This window comes from Acartia tonsa, chromosome 2 (genome assembly GCF_053477335.1).
Source record: "Acartia tonsa isolate MP-2025a chromosome 2, ASM5347733v1, whole genome shotgun sequence".
NCBI classification, from domain to species: Eukaryota; Metazoa; Arthropoda; class Copepoda; order Calanoida; family Acartiidae; genus Acartia; species Acartia tonsa.
This window is the reverse complement of record NC_137261.1, coordinates 5,300,756-5,326,911: the sequence shown is the minus strand read 5'-3', so window position 1 is coordinate 5,326,911 and position 26,156 is coordinate 5,300,756. Positions and strand designations below refer to the sequence as shown.

General features: G+C 32.8%; 1 protein-coding gene across 2 annotated transcripts; it reads left to right on the top strand.

The window, feature by feature from the left end:
- Nucleotides 1-3,748: 3,748 nt before the first annotated feature.
- On the top strand, nt 3,749-25,771 carry LOC145334412 (FAD-dependent oxidoreductase domain-containing protein 1-like). 2 transcript variants are annotated; one of them, XM_080179866.1, is made up of 20 exons: nt 3,749-3,836; nt 4,697-4,760; nt 5,911-5,938; nt 6,622-6,685; nt 7,006-7,053; nt 7,683-7,760; nt 8,292-8,360; nt 8,773-8,852; nt 9,314-9,396; nt 11,877-11,927; nt 13,872-14,021; nt 16,021-16,088; nt 16,840-16,874; nt 17,515-17,553; nt 20,025-20,082; nt 20,297-20,408; nt 21,872-21,932; nt 22,186-22,278; nt 23,592-23,634; nt 25,626-25,771. In XM_080179866.1, exons 1-20 carry the CDS (start codon nt 3,772-3,774, stop codon nt 25,681-25,683), a joined length of 1,347 nt encoding a protein of 448 aa, XP_080035992.1. In that variant the 5' UTR covers nt 3,749-3,771; the 3' UTR covers nt 25,684-25,771. The 2 variants fall into 2 exon arrangements, with proteins under 2 accessions (XP_080035992.1, XP_080035998.1); XM_080179872.1 differs by lacking the exon at nt 17,515-17,553 and having other exon boundaries at nt 16,840-16,913.
- Nucleotides 25,772-26,156: the final 385 nt, after the last annotated feature.

Here is a 26,156-nt window from a genome sequence, read left to right as displayed (position 1 = left end):
TTATTTTGGGTCAGGTAATATTGGATTATCAGAACCCCCGCTGGATTAGGGCACGGAGGTATACGCACCTAAAGTTTAGGGCTCCCTGCAGGAGTTAGGAATAGGAATAAAACTACCCCCATCTTATTTTTGATTTATCTTAAAATAATGGGAGTGGGTTATCATTGCTCCATTGCTTAACAGGCATTGTGTGTGAAAGCTCCCAACATTTAAATCTATTTATTGTTCTGGAGATGCTTATGTGCTTGAAATTAGAATAAATGTTTTGCGTTTTTCAGTACACTAAAATTATATGGCAGCCAATAAATGTATAAGTATGGATGTATAACCCAGACAACTACCTGGCCCAAATGGTGGGGACCTTTTTCGTCGGCTAGCATATTGCTTTCTACACTTTTGTAACGAGTTGGCTGTGTTAATATTTCCCACGCTATTGTCTGATATTCAAAGACACAATCGAAAGTAGGTACAGCGTCCCCACCCCGTGAGTAGAGTTAGATATAGTTCGTGCCCCCTCTATTATTTTACTTTCTTTGTGAGTCAGCTGCGCTACTGGAAATGCGTATTATGTAATTTTCATTGTAATCTGAAAGAACAACACACAGAAAGTTTAAGCTTTCTCTCAAACACCCAAATACATGACAAGTATAAAGAGTGGGAATAGAATAGCAAGTGTACTTTTGCTTTGAATAGTCTTACCATAACTAATACAAATCTGTATGTAGAATCAAATATCCAAAAGTAACAGGATGTTTGTCTGTCTGGGATAACTGCTTATCCGATATGGTTCTCCTTTAAATTGGAAGCTTTCTGTTACTATTTTGGGAAAGTGTACCTTTACCATCCCTAGAAAATAGCCCCCAGAAAACAATAATACTTAAAACTCTTAAAATATTTCTAACTTTATCTTTTGCCTCTCCCCCCCCCCCCCCCTCCTTCTTCTTCCATTAAGTGCCACTACAGGCCCGCAATAGGAAAAGGATGTACCGAAGTATCTCGCTATCTGCTGAACCGATATGGTTCTCCTGCACAACGTAGCTTATCATGGGTCCAGATAAAGTTCATAACTTTTTGGGGGAAGGGTAACACCACCCTGTCAATTGAGGTCTCCCCCAGAAAAAAAACTTTTTTACTTTGAAATGGGGCTGACTATCCAACCCTATCACCCCAAGTGCCCCTTAGACGCTAGTGTAAAATAAAATAACAAGTTTTGTATTCTATTTTTAAAAACCCCATTTTTCCCCTCCTTCAAATAAGATTTTCCTTAGTAATAATGGGACAGGCACTAGACATTAAAATTACAGTTCTGTATATGCTTTTAGAATAGGGGCAGACAAAGCTGAAAAGATGTTGCTAAGTGAAACCCCTACCTTACAATTACAAAATAACTTTTAGTTTGTTTAAAAACTTATAAAAATTAACACTATGTGATTATTAATTGACGTTTCTTTTTATGTTATAAAGTTTGAAAGGAGCAAAACTACTGTTTCTAAAAACCTACAAATAAATTGCTTTCGGTATTACTGACAAACTTAAAAACAATTAAAATATAATTTTTTGTACAAAACTTTATTTATTAGGTTTTCTGCGCTATTTCGTTTTTATTATCATGGTTAATTCGCTTCTAGACTATCAAGATAGTTTAGTTTTAAAAAATCTAATAAAAAAGAAGAATTGCCTGGCGTTATCAGAATCTATTCATTATTACTTGGATGTTGCACCAGATTATCATGTTCTTTAATAAAGTGATGCTCGCAGATGGCTTTATCCCATCCCCTTCGCTCCTACTGGACGAACAAACTGGCCAATAAATAAGGTCCATATTAACCAGCTAAATTGACGACAATTTTTTTTCCTGTCAATATTTCCACGTAATCCTTTATCAATTGTTATTATTGATAACTTTCTTCAGCCTTCAAATTAAACTCAATTTTGAAAGTAATAGTTATTTCTCGTATCGTATTATGAACAGCTTTCCGCAAATATATAACCTTTTTATATTCGTAAAAAACTGGATATAATACGATGCTAGACATATTTTTTCCTATGGATGAGAACCAGTTCTAATCCTTCAGATATTAATCGGTTTCTTACGAAAATAACTATTCCCTTATCCCTATTTTTAGTAGCGAAGCTACTCTATAATTTGAAATGTCCGTCTGTCCGTATGTCCGTCTGTCCGTCTGTCCGTATGTCCGTCTGTCCGTCTGTCCGTCTTAGTTTGGGGGAAACGTGATTTTCTCGGCTCCTATAAAAGATAAAAGGCTGAAATTTTTTGACAACATTCCCATTATCAAGAAGCACAATTAACTATAAAACATCAATGTCGATAGGACCGCTTTTTAGCAGATTTTAGGCTATTTTTGTATTTTTCACATTTTTCTCCCTATCTTTGGTGTTTATGGTCCGATTTCCAAAATTTTTTCAGTAGTAGAATCAAAATTAAATTTCCTTTCGTTTCAAGAAAACAACTATGACGGTCAGACTGCCTTTAAGCAGGTTTTAGGCTATTTTTTATTTTTCACATTTTTCTCCATACCCTTGGTGTTTATGGCCCAATTTCCAAAGTTTTTCAGTTATAGATATCAAAATTAAATTTCCTTTCGTTTCAAGAACACATCAATGGCGGTCAGACTGCCTTTTTGCAGGTTTTTGGCTATTTTTATATTTTTCACATTTTTCTTCATATCTTTGGTGTTTATGGTCAGTTTTTTTTTTAATTTTTGTAGTTAAAAATATCAAAATTAAATTTCCCGTTGTTCTGAGCATCCAGTATGTAATTTACTTTGACCGTCAGTCTGTTAGTCATAGTGATGAAATATAAATAAATATTAAGTTAAATTAACAAATGTTGAAAAGGTTTCGTGATTTTTTCCTAATATGCATGCTTTTGTCAACTAATATCTAAATTCTTATTTAATTGTTTATGCTTCGCTACTTATGGATGTTGTCATCCTTGTTTTCTTCTCGTGTACTTCTTATTAAATACATTGATTTGAACATCTTAGCAAATATAAGATAACAAAAAGTAAACATTAGTTCAATATTATATAGGCATTATAATCAATTTTAATTTGTGACCGGACGATTATCAATATTTAGTACTTTTTTGTTTTAACAGCTTTTTAGATTTAATTTAAACTAAATTTTATTGTACTCTGAAAGTGAAACTTGTAGCTGGCTAAAATAACGATTCTCCATCCATCCCCTTCCCTCCTACTGGATGAACCAACTGACCAATAAGTGATGTCCATCCATGTAAGCAACCTAAATTGACGACATTTTTTCCCCTGCATAATATCCACGTATTTTCTATAACCACCCTTTTAAGCATTAGAATAAAAAGCTAATCAATTTATATAGAACGAGATTTTGGAATTTAGTAGTAATTAAAAGTTATAACAAATAACCAATTTAAACTAGATGCGGGGTCCAAAGTCTTTTGTAACATTTTGTTATTATAATTTATTTACCCTACCTACCTTATTGTTTATATGGAATTAAATTGTAATAGAATTACTATAGAAACCACTTTTTATTTACAATTAGTATAGAATAGGGTTTTGGATGGGCTGGTTGGTGATTATCAGATGAAACATGTTATTAAGATTTATTTTTAAAGTGATTTTTGTGATATTCATTAATATTTGTTATTTATCTTATTGTAATAATTGTACAATGTTATTTATTATATGTTATATATTTGTTTATAAAACCTATAAAAATCTAGGAAACTTTCTTATTTTCAGAAACTCCAGAAAAGACATAAAAATGAATGTATCGAAAAGAAAAGCACAAAGAATGGTTAATGAAGTTAGAAGAATGTACAGTACCAAGTAATAATTTGAAACAAATAATAGTAATAGTTATAAACTTTTCTCGTATTCATTCGAATCCGGTGGATAGGAACCGGTTCTCATCCATACGAAAAAACTATGTCTAGCATCGTATTATATCCAGTTTTCTACGAATATAGAAATGTACAATCAAAAGATTAAAACTAGTTTTTTTAGCCGGTGCCTTTGGCACCTCGGGGCTAATAAAACTAGTTTTAATCTTTTAATTGTACATTCTATATCCGCGGAAAGCCGTTTATAATACGATACGAGAAATAACTATTATGATCTTTATTTTTATTCTTATGATTATACAAAGATAATCAATAATTTGATTGCACTGCCTTTGTCTAGAAGTATAACATGCAATTGTAAATGACTTACACTTATCCTCCACGCGTCTAGCATACCAGCAATACGTGTTATATTATAACCATTCAAATCGTCGTATATTTTTATTCAAATTGAACGGCATTAAATATGTAACTATGGTTAAATTAACATTAAATTATCAAGCTTCAAGCTCCAAGTACATTATGACTTGACCCGCTGTCTCATGTGAGCTACTCATTATTACCTCACCCTCGCCGAGTATGGCAGGTGTCCCAAATTAAGCCACCGTAATGAATGACGCTCTCCGCAGAGGAGCTTGGGTAGTACAGATATTATGTACTTGACTATTAAGTATCCAAACCACTCAATATTCTTCTTACACATCTAGGGGAAGTTGCGTGAATGTAGTTCGACTGAGAAATTCGAGTTGTCACATGGGGACTTGAACTTGAACTCTCACCACCGTAACTCAGTGCGTTACCACTAAGTTACGACCTATGGCTTACTAATTTCTATAAATGCTTCAGGTATGACCTGCTAATAGTTGGTGGAGGCATTATGGGGGCTTCGACTGCACATTGGATTTCTCAGGGATATTACTTTCCAAATTCTTTCAAATAAAAAGTTCACACTTATGATTGTTTTAGAAATATTAATTTGTCGTGTCCAAAAGGTGAAATGATTAGTTATATTTAAAAGTTAGGACACTTTAGAAGAGTCTTATCTACTTCAAAACTGACATTGTTATTTATTTGCTCCTTGGCATGATTTGAAAGATTTCGCCTGTGTCAAGATTATTATTCATGTTGTACTATAAAGCGTACTTTCTATCCAACTATGATTATTTCTAAGAAAGGAAAAACATAATCTTATAGATTTACAAAGAAACAGTAAAAAAACAGGGACGAAGGGGACTATGGGCTGTTTTTACAGTGGTCCTCAAATATTTTCAATGACTTTTTCTTATTCCTTGGCTGAACAACTTTGGGGACTTTTATTGAATTATGATTGGTTGATTCATTAAGGTAAGTGTCCAAACGTTTCAACCATTAATTATTATCTACAGAAGGGGTAATTTGTGTATCGTCATTGTGAATGTACAACAATTTATCGGCCATTGTCTTATCCCTTTAGATCCCAGGTAAAAAAGAATATGATTATCTTTTATAATAATTTTCTTTGTCATCTTCTTGGAATTGTTTCATCTTTAGAGAAAAAAAGAAAAACAAATGAGAATAAAGCTGTTTATATTCAATTCTAAATTAAAGGTTTGTCTGACCGTCTAACCATAAACTAACTTAGAAAAATTTTACTTTTTTTGATTATTTTAATATTTTCTTTTCATGCTCTACTGTTATTTTTGATACCTAGGATATTCCATATTGTTTTATTTGGAAGTATTGCTCAAATATGGTTTATAAAACTATTATAGTAAAATGTTTCTTAAGTTAATAAAAACAGAAAAACTGACAGCCAGACATTTAGTATGTTAAAAATGTATACGATAATTATCCAAGGAAATATTCACTAAAAATTGACTTATAACTTATAAAAGCAAAATAGTTTTACATAAAATTGTTACAAGATTCTATTTCTCTTTAATTATATCGTAGTCGTTCTTTATCTTTCATTTTTACTTGCGACTGCGATTCAAAATCCTTATAAAATATGTCATTATTATGAGAAAAAGATAAATAGAATAAATCCTTACAAAAGTACAATTTGGAATTATATCTAATAGAAAACAAGAGGACAAGGGTTCAAAGTTGGTGAGTATTAATCCTTTAGAACATATAATTATAGATTTATTATTACTTGGGTATTGGACCAAATTTTCATGTACTCTGATAAATTAATACTCACAGCTGGCTAAAATACCCCCCCCCCTATCCACTTCTTTACTCCATCTCCATTCTCCTATCCTCCTACTGGATGAACGAACTGACAAATAAATGAGGTTCATATTGTCAGGCTAAATTGACGGCAAATTTTCCCCTGACAATATCTTTAGAACACTAAATTTGTCGCAGAAGTGTCTTGGAAGTCAGAACAAAAATTTTGTAAAAATTTGTTACATAATTGCCAAAATACAGCTAGGTTACTCTATAAGGTTACTTACATTTTTAAACTCGATTTTTGTCATTGTGAAAAATCGTCCTGGGAACAATTTTTTTTAATCAAGAAGAAAGATAATTATATATATATCATGTAAAAATAAGGTTTAAAATGGCTAATAGAAAGTATTATTGAAATGCTTATAGAGTTGTTACTCTTTCTCAATAGTACTAATGTTACAAGAATTATCAGATTAATGAGATAGGACATTATTAGCTCAGTAACATAATTTACAATCAAATTTGTCTGTTGCAGACTGGCGGACAGGGGTACAAACGGACCAACCCTAACCTGTAGAAAAGCCTTGCATTAAAAATCCAAAATTATTTATTTACAGGAGTGGTAGAGCCAGATCCTTCGTATGCCACATCAGCCACTACTCTATCAGTTGGAGGATTAAGGTATAGCAAAATTTTTACTAGCAAAGCTACTCTATAATTCACTTTGACTGTCTATGGGGGAAGATGAGATTTACCCACCTGCTAGCTAGGCAGGTATTTTATTTGTCTGTAAAGATTTTACTAACCAATGAACCGATTAAGTTCTCCATTTTAGGGAAGCCTTAAATATTTCCGGGTTGGTTATGTATAGGCTATTTGACTTTACATTTAGCTCTTTAGTTTTTTTTGTCAGGTGCGCATCCGCTAGTTTTTTATTTAAATCAAATCTAAAATATGAAATGAAGTATAATGAAAATATTTACCCTTTTTTTACATTTTAGACAACAATTTTCATTGCATGAAAATGTACAAATTGGAATATTTGCCAGGTATTTTTTAATTTTTTTTTATGGTTAATACCCGAATTCCGTCGAAGAAGAGTGCAGGGGGTTGCCTCCATTCCCATAGTAAAATTAAGAGGACATTCATCTTGACAGAGGTCTGAACCCCCTCTGATACACCCCTCTAAAATAGCCAAGTTATACATTCACTTTGCTCCGCTCAACCCCCTGGCAAACGCCTGTGCACGCCTTCTTTGGTTAAAACCTAAAACCTACATTTAATTCCAGTTATTACTTTCGTACTTCTCCCCACCCCCTATATTGTTCTTCTTTTCTTATAGAAAGGGTTGCAATTTGTGGCTTTATGATTTTCAATTAAAGATTCGTATTACCCCTGAAGAGGATCTACTCTACAATTGATATTTTAATTCCTAAGTTCAGATTATCTTGACACGAGAATTTTTTTTCTCGTATTCATTCCAATTCGGTGGATAGGAACCGGTTCTCATCCATACGAAAAAACTATAATTGTACATTCTATATCCGCGGAAAGCTGTTTATAATACGATGCGAGAAATAACTATTATTTCTCTGCTTGTGAATTGTTCAATATTAATTTTTTTAAATCTTCCGCAAAATTTATTTTAGGCTAATTAAATTATTATTTGCTGTTTCAGAGATTTTATGAGCGGATATCCTCATTCTTTATTGTTGGACAAATCACAAGAATTACATCCAGACCTACCAGATGTCAGGTATAAAAAATCAGCAAAACTTTCCGCGGATATTAAAATGATAAAATATAAGATTTGTTTTGTTATCCCCGAGCAAATAAACTGGTATTAATTTATGTGTTTATTTTAATATCCGTGAAAAATTGTCTGTAATTCGATTCTAAACATGATTTTTTTTGTCATTGATGAGATCCGATTATCCAGCGGATTTTAATCGTGTTGGAAACCATACTGCAGAACCTAGTAAAAGTGTCTGACTCTGATTATGACGTTAAAAAAATAGCCAATGAGAGGCCACTATAAATTTTACCATTGGTCAATTACAGTGTATACTGGCCTCTAATTGGCTAATATTTTTTTACGTCATAATCAGAGTCGGACATTTTTACTATGTTCCATACTGTAAAATATTTATTCTCCAATTTTAAAGTACAAAACAATGTGTGTATTGCTTAAAAATTTTCCCTTTCTTTTTGATAAAAGATGGACTATGTCACCCTTTAAGACTAAAACAAAGCTTTCCTTCTTAGTAAACAACTTAACTGTTTTCAGATTTCAAAGACATGGATATTTGTTTCTAGCTAGTGAAGCTGGTCAACACATTCTAGAAGATAATCATAGGTACGTATAATTTAATTTAGAGATGTTATTTTTATAATTTAAGGCTCCAATTTCAACATTTTATGTTCTGATACTTTTTTGTCAATTTTTTTTTGGAATTGCAGTTTTTAAATTTTAAGCTTTATTCAATTTGATTTGTAAAATGCTTTTCTATGATAAGGGTCGGTCCGAACGTATGTCTGTAACAAATAGATCTTATCGTTAAATTTTTAAAGTTTGAATTGTCCTATTATTTTTAAACTTGATTTTAAATGTATCAGTTAGGTACAATTTAAAAAGCGTAGTTCCTCTATAATCATCCAGAAAGTTTGCAAACATGATATTTATATTTGTGAATGTTCGTTTGTTAGTGGTGTTTTTTCTGATTTATTACGCATAATGAATATTGTGATCCTTGGTTTTATCTAATCAGGGTTCAAGAAGAGTGTGGGGCAAGAACGAGACTTCTGAATGCTAGGCAGTTAGCTGACACTTTTAAATGGTTAAATACAGGTTAATATCTGATTCACTCTGTTTGCTTTGTTGCAGGATTAGGTATAACAAGAAAAATAAAGAGCTAAAATCACGAAACCTTAACAACTATTTTTGAATTAGTTGATTTGTTGGTTACAGCTTACAGCACAAGTAGACAATTTTAGTGTAAACCTTGTCCATTTATATTCACCCAACAGACTAACCTACAAATAAACAAATGAATATTCGTAGAATATCTTTGCTTCTCATTCCTCCCGGAAAAGCCCATGCCACCAGAAATTCAAAACTGAAATTGATCTTATGATTTACTAATTTTACCTTCCGCGGAAACCTTTAGATGCAATAAAAAACTATTATTATAAAAAAATTTAGTAACACCAACCTCTATTAACACTCCTAGGGTTCTTTCAAAAAATTGAAACTTGGCTTGCAGTGAGGAGTGTTTAGTGTTCTGTGTATTCTAAAATGATTATCTATAGATGGGGTAGTCTCTGGTTGTTATGGTGGAGAGGACGAGGGATGGTTTGACCCTTGGGCTCTTCTTCAAGCTTTTAAACTGCAGGTACATTTCAGAGTTAAGATTTTCTAAAAATACAAATTATTTATTTCAGCAAAGCATGAATCATATTATTTTTAACATGATTGTTTTTGACGCAGAGTACCTTTTCAGCACTGATACCCCCCCCCCACATATTTTAAGATAAAATGAAAATAAGGGGTTAGGTCGTTTTTTATTTCTTTGTTTATTACTTTAGGTTAGGTTAGTTTAGGTTACATAATTGCTACTGGGTAGCCACAGGGACAGTTCGTAGCCCCGTAGTGTAAGGTAACCGCAGGCAAAGACCCCGCTGAGTTAAGGTCAAGGTTTAGACATAGTAAAAAACTAAGTACATTTTTTTTTAAGGAGGGGCGGTTAAGTGGACCTTGTGAAAATATTCCTCTATTTCTTTGATATTAATTAGACGGTCATATTTTATTAGACAATGTTCGACTGTACTTCTGGATGATGTCTTCCTATTTTACCTAAAAAGATTATCCAGATAGTAAGTACTTATCGTTTGGTTTTGCATGTCTAATAAAATATTCAATAATATTATAATAACAAGGACAATTACTTTGCGAAAATGCAAAAATAAATTTTCTCGTATTCATTCGAATCCGGTGGATAGGAACCGGTTCTCATCCATACGAAAAAACTATGTTTAGCATCGTATTATATCCAGCTTTCTACGAATATAGAAATGTACAATCATAAGATTAAAACCAGTTTTTTAGCCGATGCCTTAGGCACCTCGGGGCTAAAAAAACTAGTTTTAATCTTATAATTGTACATTCTATATCCGCGGAAAGCCGTTTATAAAACGATGCGAAAAATAACTATTATAAATCTGCACATTTCAGTTCGACTCTGCTGCAATTGATGTACAAATTTTTCAGTTGTGGGAAAAGTGTTTATAGCAGCATTGAATTATTTATATTGGATCACAAATAAAACGATGATTCCAATAGACATATCTCAAAGTGTGATCAATTAAAATCTAGGTTTAAGATGCTTTTTTGTATACTAGGTGCCATTCCCCTAGTTTAAAACAATCCAGGAACCCATGTAAAGCTTTCCTAAAAAGTAGGAGACTCTACAAAGTTTCCGAAAAAAATAAGCTGTGTTACGTCAATAGATTCATATATTTTTAAGGGGTTTCCTTTCCCACTGCTCCTCTCGTCTCTCTCTTTCATGACGACACACGGATCATTTTTTCAGACACTTTGTAGAGTCTCATAAAGGAGAACTCAATCAGTTCAGTAGTTATTGAATTCTTAAGCTTCAGATGTTTTTGATGAATTTTGTAAAGTGTATAATACACACAATCATTATTAAAGAGAAGTCACGTCTTTCTTATATATAAGTAATAGTTCTTTGTTACTTCTTAAAGATATATTAGACTATGTACACAGGACTACTAGAATTTTCTGGTAAAAGATCTTTTTAGAGAATACATTCTTTCAGGGATCTAATGGGATCTAAAGATTACAATTAGTGGTCGAATCAATAGGACACTCAAATTAATTAACCAACAAATCAAAACTTGATACAAGTCCTTAAAGATATAAGCCAACAAATAAGAAAACGTTATTATATAAACTTTGGTGACTAGTGTAATAAACAGCCCAGTGTCCCCTGCTTCCCTGATATTCTTTATCCTTGGAGTGTGTCCACGTATACATCTGTCTGTCCGTTGCATTGATAATAATAGTCTTATTTGTAAATTTTAGGCAAAGAAGTATCATGTAGGCATCAAACTTTCCATTAAGATATATGATAGAACAGGATTTCTCGTATTCATTCGAAACTGGTGGATTAGAACCGGTTCTCATCAATACGAAAAAACTATGTCTAGCATCGAATTATATACAGTTTTCTACGGAAAGCTGTTTATAACAAAAATAACTATTACATCATCTAAGAAGCGCACTAACTCTTGGCTCTAAATAGTAATCAATTACTTGTAACGTTTATAAATAATCAAGACGTCAGTGCATTTAATTATATAATTTTCATAGATAATATCGAAATTAAAGTTAGAACTTTTTGTCAGGACTGGAATGAACAATAGCTTGTTCTTTAATATTACTACAGAATTATAATTGTTAGTTTGCATTTATTACCTGAACTTAAATTGTGCATTGCTTTCTTGTTGAAAATAATTTCTTTCTATATAATTCAAATATGGAATTTATCATAAATTCTATTGCAATCAAATAACATGAATCCAGATGCAAGAATAGTATCATAGACAGCTTTCTGTGTATATTAAAATAAAAATCAAAGGGAAGATTAAAACGAGCTTTGTTAGCCAAGATGGGCTTAATGCCCGGGCTAACAAAACTAGTATTTTATTTATAATTTACATTTGAATATTGTGGAAAATTGAATGAATACGACGTTCTACATGATTTTTCTGTATGGCTGAGATCCGGTTCTAATCCAACGGGTATCAATGGGTGTCGAAGCCATACAATAATTAACACATTATATTATTACAGGGTATCCTGCAAGGAGTTGACTATATATGTGGCTCTGTTAAAGCATTCCAGGTAAAAGTTATTCAATTTTTAAAAGCGAAGCTTTTCTATAATTAGGGTCGGTCCGTCCGTACGTCCGTCCTTCCGTAACGGATAGCTTTTATTGCTAATTTAGACATGTTAGAATTGTCCTATTGATTTCAAACTTTGCATGGTGATTCCTGTAGTAGTTAGGTACGATTTAGAAAGCGTAGCAACTCTATAATCATTACCAGAATGTCCGTACGTTCATTTTAAACATGTTGATTTTTTTACTTTTTTAACAACAAATTTTTATGTGATCTAATAATCCGATTGATCTGATTTTTGGTATACTGATTCCCGGGACAACAAAGTATAATGTTATAAGCGAAGCAACTCTATAATCAAGTCCTAAAAATGTAAGCATGCCCATAAACATTATTCTGTATCAAGCAGTTTTTCAACAATTTTACTTACAATTTTGCTTGACATTTTATATTCTGATTATTCAGTTCTGACACTATACAAGTGTCCATTTGTCCTACCGTTTCAGTGCTTCGCTTTTATTTATGTTGTCATCCTTGTTTTATATACACAAGTTAAGCAATTTGATTGACTGGGTTAAATGATTTCAGCGTATTCTCTGTAATGCTATTTAGCCCTGCCCCTCCCCTTTTTATTTTAAAAATAAATTGAAAATACGGGAAGTGGGGTTAGTTTTTCGTTTTTTTTACAGGGCAGGTTTGGTTAGGTTATATTGAGTATTGGGTATACCTGCAGGGTTTTGGAACATCAGGTTTAGGTCCTGCAGAAATATTTGTTATGTTCTAACCTTGAATACGAAATTTTAGTGAGATGTAATACCAAATACGTCATACTTTTTTTTCTTTTAGACACTTATTTTTTCGTGTCTAAATACTTATATAGAGATTGGCTAATTGGTTTTTGACAAATTTCTTATGACATTATACTTATGTCAGTGGAATTAAATTTGTTAACCAAAAAACCTCGCAAGATTAAAGTTTAATATCTGAAACTGATATTTTCTGACCATTTCGATAATTAAATTAGGTTTATATTTCGTAAGAAGTACAACTTTCGGTTTACTTTTTATATACACTAGCGGCTTCACCCTTAGCCTCTAGGGGCGTTGCCCCAAGAGGTGATAAAAAAAAGTTAAGGCGAAATTCGTAAAAAAAAACCAAGGAAATCTTTTACAAAAAAATGGGGGGGGATTTTTTGTTTTTTGGGGGGTTGGGGGTGTCTGAACCCCAAGAAAATAGCCTAAAACCACCACAGGACCAGTAGGTATATTCCCTGAAGAGTAGAATCCGATCAGTTCAGTGGTTACCGAGATCTTAAGCTTCAGACGGACGGACGGACAGAAAGACGGACGGACAGAAAGACGGACGGACAGAAAGACGGACGGACAGAAAGACGGACGGACAGACGGACAGAAAGACGGACGGACAGACGGACGGACAGACGGACGGACGGACAGACGGACAGACAGACGGACGGACGGACAGACGGACGGACGGACGGACAGACGGACGGACAGACGGACAGACATCAAGCTACTTTGTATTATAGAAGTAAAAAAACAAGGATGATAACATACATAAAAGCGAAGCTTATAAACAGTAAGAAAAACTAACATTATCAAAATTGTATGTAAATTTGTGACAAAATTGCTTACATACAGAATGCTGTTTTACTACATACTTATATTTGTAGGACTTGATTAATGATTATAGAGATGCCTCGCTTTTAAAGTGTAGCCCCGCGCAGGGTTAGGACAACGCAGGCATAAGCTCCGCTGGGTTAAGACCATCCAAAATGTCAGGCATAACAACTATAACCCCCTCCCCATATTTTCAATTTATTTCAATATAAGGTTTTTTTTCTCGCTAGCCGCTAAAAGGGATAGCAACGATAATTGTATTGTACTGAACTATCCAGAAGGAAACTAGAATAATTAACAATTCATCTCAGATAAGAGAAAACAAAATCTATGGTGCAAGTATAAATCTAACTGCTCAAGATGCATCAACTAACAAGACTGATGACACAGCTACTGGAGCTGATACTATTCAAGTTGACTGTGATAATGTTCTCATAGCTGCTGGTGGAGACGCGGGCAAGGCAGGAATTTATTGGAATATGAATTACTGTCAAATTATTTGAACTACATTTATAATTATAGGATTTGCTATATAGGCAGGTTGATGGATAATGCGATAATAGTTATTTCTCGTATCGTATTATAAACGACTTTCCGCGGATATAGAATGTACAATTATAAGATTGTGATTGTACATTTCTATATTCGTAGAAAACTGGATATAATACGATGCTAGACATATTTTTTTCGTATGGATGAGAACCGGTTCCTATTAACCGGATTCGAATAAATACGATAAAAGATCTTAAATACTACGATAGTAAGTCAACTATGACCACTTTTAATGAGTATCATACATATGAAAAATAGTACTGCATAAAACGGAGACGAACCCCAATCCGTCCTACTTTGAGAAAGACGATTCCAGTGACGTCATATACGTTTCAGGAAAGAAAAAGGGAAGGGGAGAAGAAAATCTCTTCAAAAGAGATGGGAGAAAAGGGAAGAGATTTTCTTCCCCCCTTCCCTAAACGTATATGACGTCATTGGAATCGTCTTTCTCTTAATGTCGACCTAATACATCCAGTGAAGACAGGAACTTACAAAAAGAAACATCTATTATATAATTTGGGACATAGGATTAGGATCAATTGGTTTACATTCACGAGTACAAAATGTAAAACCACGCAACCTTTCATTTATAATTAAAACTGAAGAATTTTTTTTTGAGAAAAACTCTTCTAGAGCCTGGATAGGAACGTCGGATGCGTCTGCATTTGCTTTAAACTATGATTTGCTCTCCCGTTTACTGATAGAATTGTTTTTAAAAAATAAAATTAATTCTTTAGTTAGCTACGCGTTTATTCATCAGAAAAAATAGCCGTTAAACTGAAAATTCTTTTTGTAGCATATTGATAAAAAGATTTGTTTTATACTACACCCAATTACTCGTTTAGGTACTATTGGACAGGGATATTAACCTCAATGATGATATACAAAATCACCCCTTCTGTAGATTGCTTAATGAACTAACCAACCAAATTCAATAGAAGTCCCCAAAGTTATAAGGCCACCGAATAAGAAAACGTTATAATAAAACTAGTGTTATAGACTAGGGTTGGGCCGGATATCCGGCAATATAATATTTTATATTGTACAACAAACATCCATACTTTTCAAATTTTAATTGGCTGTAATTTTCTAGAAGAACAATTTTTTCAGAAAATGTTTAAATATATGAAAATTTTGAATTAGGTCAGCCGCCGCATCCAGCAGTCGGCGGCCACACAGCGGGTGTTTTTTTATGAAATTTTTTTTTTCCTTCTTCAATATTCGGTTATCCGGTATTAGAAATCAGCCGGATATCCGGTATCCGGCCAAATAATTATCAAGCCAACCCTTCCTCCCTGATTGCGGATGTAATCGTCCTTGATAATTTTTTTGAAATTGTAATATATGTACTGTGAGCTCCTATAATGTTTTTGTATCGTTTATACCCCAGAGAATACAACAAACTTTTCTATGTACCATATTTGATTGCTTTTGGGTATTGGGAAAGAATAAGTAACTATATTTTATGTACTTGAACATATATACACAAGCTTCTTTATGTGTATGATTGTAATCATTTTCTTAATTACTAAATCAATGTACAATAATATGTTTGACACATTAAAGAAAAAGTATAAATATTTATATATTTCAAAACCCTCTACCAAAATGAAATAAACAAATATAAAGTGAAACTTTTAATCATTTTATCGCTTTTGTTACTTTAATTAGATTCTACAGGTATGGGGACTTATAATTAGCTAAAAAAATATTGACCAAAAACATATGGTAAATTTGTAATGAAATTTCAAAATTCAATCCCTATATAGGCTTAAAGCCTCCACAACTAACCTTTTTCCGATTGGTAAGCTAACAAAGAACACATACATCCTTGTTGAGAAAAGTTTATTTTGTAAATGACTGTAAAAATGTACATTTTGTAAATTCCAATAAATATGGCAAGTGTAGGTTGGACGTCTGGCAGGCATGGGAGAAGGAACTGGTATATTAGCCACACCCATACCTATTGAGAAAAGGTAATACTATTTTTTCAAGTTCAATATATAGCTTCTTTCAAAATTAAAGTCCTGCCTTATCGTTTAAGAGATATTAGGCAACATGCCTAAATAATGTTAGATATCATATTTATTTGAGTTTTGCTAATGATTTTTTATTGTCTTTCAACTAAGACTTCTAAAAATCGATTTTGCTATACATTTAAGACAGGGCTAATCAAGTGGCTGAAAGTTTTTGAAAATTTCAGTTTTAAAAAATGTTTCTAAAACTATTATTTCTATTGTCACGGCAACTTCTGTATAAAAAAATGTGACTAAATAAGATATTGGAAAAACTGTATAAGTTTTAAAAAAATCTAAAAATTTTATTTTAAATAAAATAATTTTCACCAAATTTTCCAAGAAAATTGAATTAGACTTACATGTTCCCCCAGGTAGGCAGGTAACCATAACAGTCTAATTAATTCATGACTTTTTTATTTAATTTCCCGAAAAGTTACCAACTAGCAAAAGCATATTTCAATTATAAAACTTCGGGGTATCAGGGTGAAGATATTTTATCATCCATTGTCTTTTTCTGAGTCCCTGCTTTACCTAGTTCATCTTAACTTTTGATGAATTAATCTCATTATCTAATTATAAGAAGTTTACCCTTAGTACGTACGGTTTGTTCAGTTTCTAAAAAAAAAATATTAAGATCTTAAAATATCATTAATTATTTATTTTGTTAATATCATGTTTCTGCTTAACATAAATCATAATTTATTTTAAGGAAACGGTATGTTTATGTTCCTCACTGCCCTTCGGGTCCTGGTATGGACTGCCCTCTTGTCATAGATCCTACAGGTATGTGCATGTATCCTACAGGTCCTTGTATGGACTGTCCTCTTGGCATAGATCCTACAGGTATGTGCATGTATCCTACAGGTCCTGGTATGGACTGTCCACTTGTCATAGTTCCTACAGTTATGTGTATGTATCCTTCAGGTCCTGGTATTTACTGTCCTCTTGCCATAGATCCTACAGGTATGTGTATGTATCCTACAGGTCCTGGTAAGGACTGTCCTCTTGTCATAGATCCTACAGGTATGTGTATGTATCCTACAGGTCCTGGTATGGACTGTCCTGTTGTCATATCCTTTAGGTCCTTGTATGGACTCTCCTCTTGTCATAGATTCTATAGGTATGTGTATGTATCCTTCAGGTCCTGGTATGGACTGTCCTCTTGTCATAAATCCTACAGGTATGTGTATATATTCTACAGGTCCTGGTATGGACTCTCCTCTTGCCATAGATCCTACAGGTATGTGTATGTATCCTACAGGTCCTGGTATGGACTGTCCTGTTGTCATAGTTCCTACAGGTATGTGTATTATATATCCTTTAGGTCCTTGTATGGACTCTCCTCTTGTCATAGATCCTATAGGTATGTGTATGTATCCTTCAGGTCCTGGTATGGACTGTCCTCTTGTCATAGATCCTACAGGTATCTGTATGTATCCTACAGGTCCTGGTAAGGACTGTCCTCTTGTCATAGATCCTACAGGTATGTGTATGTATCCTACAGGTCCTGGTATGGACTGTCCTGTTGTCATAGTTCCTACAGGTATGTGTATATATCCTTTAGGTCCTTTATGGACTCTCCTCTTGTCATAGATCCTAGAGGTATGTGTATGTATCCTACAGGTCCTGGTATGGACTGTCCTCTAGTCATAGATCCTACAGGTATGTGAATATATCCTACAGGTCCTGGTAAGGACTGTCCTCTAGTCATAGATCCTACAGGTATGTGAATATATCCTACAGGTCCTGGTAAGGACTGTACTCTAGTCATAGATCCTACAGGTATGTCAGTGGCGTGCGAACCGAAGGGGGCATTTGGGGCAATCGCCCCCCCCCCTAGCGACCAAAATGCCCCCCCATGCCCCCCCCTAGCAACCGCCCCCCCTGCCCCCCCCTAAATGTTAAAAAATGCCCCATTTTGCCCCCCCCTGGTCAACAAAAATGCCCCTTTTTGCCCCCTACCCTACAAAAAGCAAAACTATCCCAGTTTCCAAAAAAAAATATCAAGAAATACTCCAAAAAAAAATTTTTGCGCTTCGCGCCAAACAGACAGTTACTATTCATTTAACCTTACCAAATTTTTTAATTAGTGTAGAAATTAGGTTATAATCTTTTTTACACTGAACATAACAAACCAGGTTATAGGAAGTATTTTATTTTGTATAATATAAACTTTTTACCAAAGAAATTTTGTACATCCCCAATGATGATACACAAAATTACCCCTTATATAGATTACAATTAGTGGATGAAATGTATGGAAACTCGACTTAATTAACCAACCAATCAAAATTCCATTAAAGTCCCCAAAGTTGTTGAGCCAACGAATAAGAAAATTTTATATGAAATATTGGGGACTAGTGTAATAAATAGCCCAAAAACCCCTCCCTCCCTGCATATTTGAAGAAAAAAATTTGCGCTTTACGCCCTTCCAAATGGTTTCTGCTATAAAATATTGGGGACTAGCGTAATAAATAGCCTAAAAACCCCTCCCTCCCTGCATATTTGAAGAAAAAAATTTGCGCTTCGCGCCCTTCCAAATGGTTTCTGCTATAAGATTGGGGACTAGTGTAATAAATAGCCCAAAAACCCCTCCCTCCCTGCATATTTGAAGAAAAAAATTTGCACTTCGTGCCCTTCCAAATGGTTTCTGCTATGAAATATTGGGGACTAGTGTAATAAATAGCCCAAAAACCCCTCCCTCCCTGCATATTTGAAGAAAAAAATTTGCGCTTCGCGCCCTTCCAAATGGTTTCTGCTTTTTATCACAATAAAAAGACAAGTAATTTTTTTTTCTTTTTTACACAGTTCATTATATCTTTGGTTTTTATGGTACGATAAATTTTTTTGTAGATTATAATATTAAAAAAAATAAAATTTCTTGCTGTTTCGAGCATCCAGTATGTAATTTACTTTGACTGTCATCACACAACATACAGGAAAAAGGATTTGTGACTTTTTCTACCTAAAATATATATTTATTTCAACAGATGCTCTTTAAATCTACTTGTCTGTATTCTTATTAATGATTTTTTGTGCTTTGCTACTTAAAGATGTTGTCATCCTTGTCGTCAAACAATAAAGAAATATTCAATATCATTTATTCATATTAGGTTAATTTTTGGTAAATTATTTCCAAAATAAGTGTTTTTATCTCCCCCCCCCCAATTTTTTTTTAAGGGGTTATTCATCCTTCCTGCTGAGATTTTATAACATCCCCTTCCACCCATTAAAAATGTTTTGTGGTGGAGGGGGGGGGGGGAAGGTTAATTTATCTTCTGTACTATTTTTTCAAAGATGCTTTCTAGCTCCCTTCCCTTCGGTCATTGCAGGGTGGGGAGAAGGGATGGGGGAGAAGAGATGGGGGGGGGGAAGAGGTGGGGGATATAAATGGGAAATAGGGATGGGGAAGAAGAGATAAGGACTAGTAGGCCCATAATCAAAAAATCCCACCCCTTAAAACGCCCTTATTTAAAATTAGTATATATAATCAAAATGCCCCCCCCTAAAGCAAAGTGCCCCCCCGGGGCACTTTGATTTAGGGGGGGGCAAAATTTTACAAAATCTTCAAAATGCCCCCCCCTAGACAAAGTGCTTCGCACGCCACTGAGGTATGTGTATGTATTCTACAAGTCCTGGTATGGACTGTCCTCTTGTCATAGATCCTACAGGTATGTGTATGTATTCTACAGGTCCTTGTATGGACTCTCCTCTTGTCATAGATCCTAGAGGTATGTGTATGTATCCTACAGGTATGTGTATGTATTCTACAGGTATGTGTATGTATTCTACAGGTATGTGTATGTATTCTACAATTATGTATATGTATCAAACAGAACCTTGTGAATTATTTATTTAAATTGTCATTTTGGCCTTTAATTTTTGTTTGTTAAGGAGTGTACTTCCGTCGAGAAGGACTTGGAGGAAACTATTTGTGTGGACAATCTCCAACGTAAGTACAAATTATTAATTAGAACCAACACTAGATAACTCTGGCACTGCAGTAATGTCTTGTAGTTTTTATCAATCAAAAATATACCAATTAAAATAGACCTTCTTCTCTTTATTGTTTTTTTCTTTGTTTTTGCTGTTGCAAATTTTGACGGCATATTTTGCTTAGCATTTCAAACAACTGTTGTATGTAAACGTCCTTGTTTTTATTATAGAGAGGAGGAGGAGCCTGCAAATACCAACCTGGATGAAGTTGATATGGACTGGTTCATGGAGGCTGTCTGGCCGATCATGGCACACAGAGCACCTGCATTTGAAACTTTAAAGGTATACATATATGAGCTTAATAATATTATTACACATATTAGAAGCCAAAAGTTTTCCCCATATTACGTACATACAGACGGGCAGACAAAGTAATTATAGAGCAGCTTATCTACTAATAAGTACATTCCCTTTTAAACACTGTTTATAGCAAAATGTGTCGAATTATTTCTTGTTTGACAGTTTAGGTACTGAATGTTTTATGTTTCAACGCAGAAATAAAAAGAAAAATAATCTATTCTCATTTCCATTAAAATTACCATCTTACACTGTGCTCCCTAACAAAAATTTAAAAAAAAGTTGCCTGGAAAAAATGAAACGACTGATTATACTTTTCGTACATTTTTTTTAGACAATTTTACTAAAGCAGTAGATATACTTTCAACTCTTGATACCAAAACCCAGCTTATATCTTGTGAAGTGTGCATTATTCATGCTTACTTATGTAAGTAAATGTGTAGGTTTTAATCCTCAACTTTTAATATAATTAATTGTGTGGGGGAGGTAGGATAATGTTTTGCAATGAATTTTAAAACAAATATTTGTTATTAATTAATTTATTTAATTTATAACATATAAATTAATAAAATTTGTATAATAAATTCAAAAATTTATATATGAGTCATATAATGTGTGATAATATTCTTTCTCGTATTCATTCGAATCCGGTGGATAGGAACCGGTTATCATCCATACGAAAAAACTATGTCTAGCATCGTATTATATCCAGTTTTCTACGAATATAGAAATGTACAATCATAAGATTAAAACCAGTTTTTTTAGCCGGTGCCGGGGCTAAAAAAAACTAGTTTTAATCTTATAATTTTACATTCTATATCCGCGGAAAGCCGTTTATAATACGATACGAGAAATATCTATTAAGCAGCTTTATTTATTTAAGAAAAAAAATATTTCAAAAAGGTTACCTAAGATATTGTTCAATGTTTTTCATTTTATAAACTGCGGTCAATTTTCAAAAAAAAAAAACTGTGAAACTAGAAATATCCAGATATATGTTAGGTAATCGGAATTTTATTATGATAAGATTAAAAAAATCTATGAAAAAAACATATCCAAATCTTGCGAAGGTGGCTATAAACAATATAAACTCGAGTCCTAGTTATTATACTACCGGATAGGCCCCTAGAGGGCTCTAGGGATACAAGAAGTGTTGGGATGTGAATCCCCCCCTCTCTTCCTCATTTATTTTCGGGAGGAGAAGAACCATCTTCCAAAATAATTATAATTCTTCCCAGGACCTAAAAGAAGCTGCACTGTAAATGAGAACCGTATCAATTAGCAGTTGGAGAGATCCTTCGGAACAGACAGACTAATATTCAAGCTGATTATAAAATTTGAGACTTCTTGGCGTTAAAACTTGAGGTTGCAATAATGAGCAAAGTTCAAAATTAGACCTTTTGCGAACACTTGTAGAGCTGCATTGCTTATAACTAATTGTATTTCAGGTGAAGACTGCGTGGGCTGGAAACTATGACTACAATGTTTGGGATCAAAATGGAATTATTGGTATTACATAGTTTCATTCTAAGAAATCAAAAATTGATTAATAATAAAAAAATTCTTTCATTTTTGATAATAGAAATACATATTATTTATCATATAAGAAGTTAACTCACAAACAAATGTGAATTTTACATATTTATTTAGACATTACAAATTGTTTCAAACTTGTTTACTCTCTTCAGATGTCTATGTAAAGCAAAAATATTTAAGTCCACAAAAACTTTTTAAAATTACATATTACAATATTTTACCTCAGGACGCCACCCCCAGTTAGGAAACGTGTTTATGTCCTGCGGATTTTCTGGGCATGGAATCCAACAAGGTCCAGCTGTTGGCAGAGCAATGTCAGGTTAAATTTTTAAAATGTATTTAGTAATGCATTCAGTAGTAAAAACAAACATAATTACATTATTAGTAGTGACACTTTTTCAATATTAATTTAAGAATTGTCAGAGAGGGAGAGGATTTATTAGACTGTAAATAACTCTGCATGGTACCCACAGTTTTATACAGTTTGTTTTTTTTTATGAGAACTTTTTGAAAGCAATTTTACCCCACTTATAGTTATCAGAATTTAATGATTAATGGCTTATTTTCTTCGTTTTTTAATGCAATTAATAGAACACCAAAATAATATTTCATTTTTTATTTTAAAAGTACATAAAATCTAAAATTCAAAACTTAGGTGTCAACATCTAAAAATGGTTTTAGCGCATTTTCTCATGCCTAAATCTTCTACGTCGACTTTGGGGGGCCAGTACTCCCTCTCTGGTTGAGATATGACCTTCAAACTTTGATATGTTTTATTACATGTCCCTAATAGTATCTGTATACATTTTTTAGCTCTATATCTCAACTTTGAAGTGATTAGCAGCCATTCTTGCAAAAGGTTGAATATTTGAGCATAAGAAAAATGCGCTAAAACCATTTTTAGATGTTGACACCTAAGTTTTGAATTTTAGATTTACTGTACTTTTTAAATAAAAACTGAAATATTTTTATGTTGTTCTATTAATTGCATTAAAAAACGAAGAAAATAAGCCATTAATCATTAAATTCTGATAACTATAAGTGGGGTAAAATTGCTTTCAAAAAAGTTCTCATAAAAAAAAACACACTGTATATTATTCGTTTCCTTTAAAACTTTGAGTACTTTTATTGAATTTAGATTGGTTAGTTCTAATCTTGAAATGTCCAAACTTTTTAACCATTAATTTTAATCTACAAAAGGGGTAACATTTCTTATCATCATTGGGGATGTATATCAATTAGATTATCCCTATAGATCCCTGTTCAATTATTATACATTTTTATTTTCCAATAAGCTGCTTTTTTCCTGGCTAAGGTATTCTATAACTAGGGTATCTGAGGGCCTCCGATTGTCCTTGCATGCATATATAATTCATATCAAATTGGTTGACTCTATAAAGTAAAAATCATGCTACTTTGAAACATAATATTTCTAGAAGAATAATAATTTGCATTCGGTTATATTTTCTTCAACTTTCTAGTATCTTTTCTTCAAAAAGATGATGCTATAGGATCAAACTCAATTTCTTTTTCTCTCTCCATCTCCTCTGCTGTTATAAAATTTTATTTCTAAAGAAATAAATATTAAACAATAAATATTTTGATTTTATTAAAATTATAACTTTTTTTCAGAACTTATTTTGGATGGAAAATTTACAAATATCGACTTATCGAGGTATAAACTTTCTTATTAAAATCATAAAAAAAACATTTTAAGATTGGTTCACTCAAAATTGAGAAATTAAAGAAAATATTTAGTTCTTAGAGCAGTTTAAAATTAAAATTTATTTTTCAAGAACTTTATGGAGGGGCAAAGTATTGATTTTGTTTTATAATATGTATATCAAATTTTGCTTTAATTTATCAATTCTGTATAATGTATTAACTCAGGTTTTAACAAATTTACAGTATTGCAAGCGTCATATTTCACATGTTCGTCTAGAAATTTGATAATATTCCAAGAGGTTGTTCAAAAGTATGCAAGCCGCTTTATTCTTTTAATTAAGTAAAAGGATCTCTTTCTGTGCATCTGTCTGTCTGTGTGAGTGTGTACTGAAGGATCTCACTAACCACTCATTCTCAGGGTAGCTTCTCATAGGTCCTGGGAAGATTTATAACTATTTTGGGGGAAGGTACCACAACCATCCCAAGAGAAATCGACTCTAGAAAAATATGACCCACTCCTCACTGAGTTCTTCGTATAGCTGTAAGCGAAGCTTACCAATCTAAAAAGTGCAGTTGTCGAACCCTAATTAAAATTAACCTCCCACATACAGAATTTCTTAGAATTAAATATATTTAGATAATATAGTTTTTTGAAAAGTTTAGAATTTAATTTAATCTTAAGAGGTATTTAAATCTACTTGAATTATTTTAGGATTTAATTAACTGTTAATTTAAATAAATTTTAAAAAAGCTAATTTTTCAACGCGTGTCAAAATGAGAGTTGTGAAACATGTCTTATCTAAAAATTGTATTTGTCTGACTTTCTTAAATTTTTTTGAACAAAATTCTCAAGGCTTTTATTAGGTGCCCTAAGTACTTCTATTGAGATGGAGAGTAATACCCAAATAAAAAGTTTACCATCTTGTTGTTATTACCCCACTATAAAGTATAATGGTTTGCTATCCCCCCCCCCCCATCCCAAAAAAATTGTAACCCATCGTAATAATTTTCTGGTAGCATTGTTAAAAACTTTTGCTTTTTGAAATTTGGGAACTTTTTAACAATTTTTTAATGAATTTTCTTTACTGATGAAATATTAACCTTAAAACTATTAGTAGAGTTAAAACTAATTAAATTAACAAAATTAGATTACAATTAAACGAGTATTTAGTATTCATTACAAGAAATAAGACCAGTCTTTATATAAGCTTTACACATACACAACGTACATTAAACCAGGTATAAGGTATAACTAACAAGCAAATTAAATCTAAAATAATATTTGGGGGGCAAATGGAGAGTTCGTCAAGTTTACGATGTGTTGTCCCCCAACGACAGCTGAAAACCGTGTATAGGTTTGTGAATTTTTTCGAATTAATTTCGTTATTGGTATAAGCTGACATTAAACTAGTAAAGAGTACGAAAGTTAGGGGAAAACTATCAATATCTTACAAGGGTGGGGCTCATGGATTTACAGCCATTGTATCCGGGTGTTAGGTAATATAACACCTAACAGGCAACCGACTGCACTGCTTTGGGACTTTAGTACGAGTAAATAGGTATTAGAAGGAAAATTATGAAATATTGTAAATCCTCTGATAACTAAATTATAAATTTTATGCAATTGAATAGAGTTTTTTTCTGAAGCTTAAGATTCCAATAACTACTGATCTGATTGGGTTCTATATTTATATAGTTAATCTTCATATAGGTCCTGTGGTGAGCTTAGGTTATTTTATTTAAAGATTTAAGTCTTTGGATGCTTTAAAGCTATTTTTCAAGCCCCACTCTGCCACTACGGATACAGAGTCCTAAGCTGGATCTTTAAATCATTTTAGTGGTGAGCCAGATCGGGGTGAGCCGAATTTCAGCCAATCACAGCGCGGCATTTCATAAAATGCTGTGCTCTCATTGGTGGAAAGTTGGCTCATCCCGATCTGGCTCACCACTAAAATGATTTAAAGATCCAGCTCTAGATAATTTTTTAACATAATTTTTTAGGTTCGGTTTTGAGAGACTTCTGAGAAATGAGAAAGTTTTAGAAAGAAATATTGTTTAACATTTGTTGTTATATTTTTATCAACATAAATATGTAAATATAAAGTTTATTGCTTGTTTATAAATTATATTAAATCAAAAATAGAAATTATGTTACTGTTTTTTATTAACGAAGCGGTTAAGCGCGTGGTTGGCGAGATTTTTTAGTACAAACACACAGAGAGGCTTCCATACATACAAACTTACAATTTTGCAACAAATTTTATGCTCAATTTTAATAAGACTTACAAATTTATGTTCTGCTTATTAAGTTCTGTCACTATGTAGTTTTTCTTTCGCTCTGATTTTTGGAGCTTCGTTTTTATAGATGTTGTCATCTTTGTTTTTTCTTACAAATTTATTTTTTGTGTTGGTAATTGGAGAAACCATCGGTTTATTGGTTTATTTTATAATCAAAATGCATTCTAATAGTAAAGGCGTATAGCTCATTGATAATGTGGAATGTTTCAAATGTTAGTTTTCAATTTAAGTTAT

Coding starts and splice junctions, on each gene's coding strand:
- LOC145334412 (XM_080179866.1), top strand. CDS start 3,772: ATGAATGTATCGAAAAGAAAAGCACAAAGAATGGTTAATGAAGTTAGA. Junction 6,686..7,005: donor CTATCAGTTGGAGGATTAAG/GTATAGCAAAAT, acceptor TTTACATTTTAG/ACAACAATTTTCATTGCATG. Junction 16,089..16,839: donor CCCATACCTATTGAGAAAAG/GTAATACTATTT, acceptor ATTTATTTTAAG/GAAACGGTATGTTTATGTTC.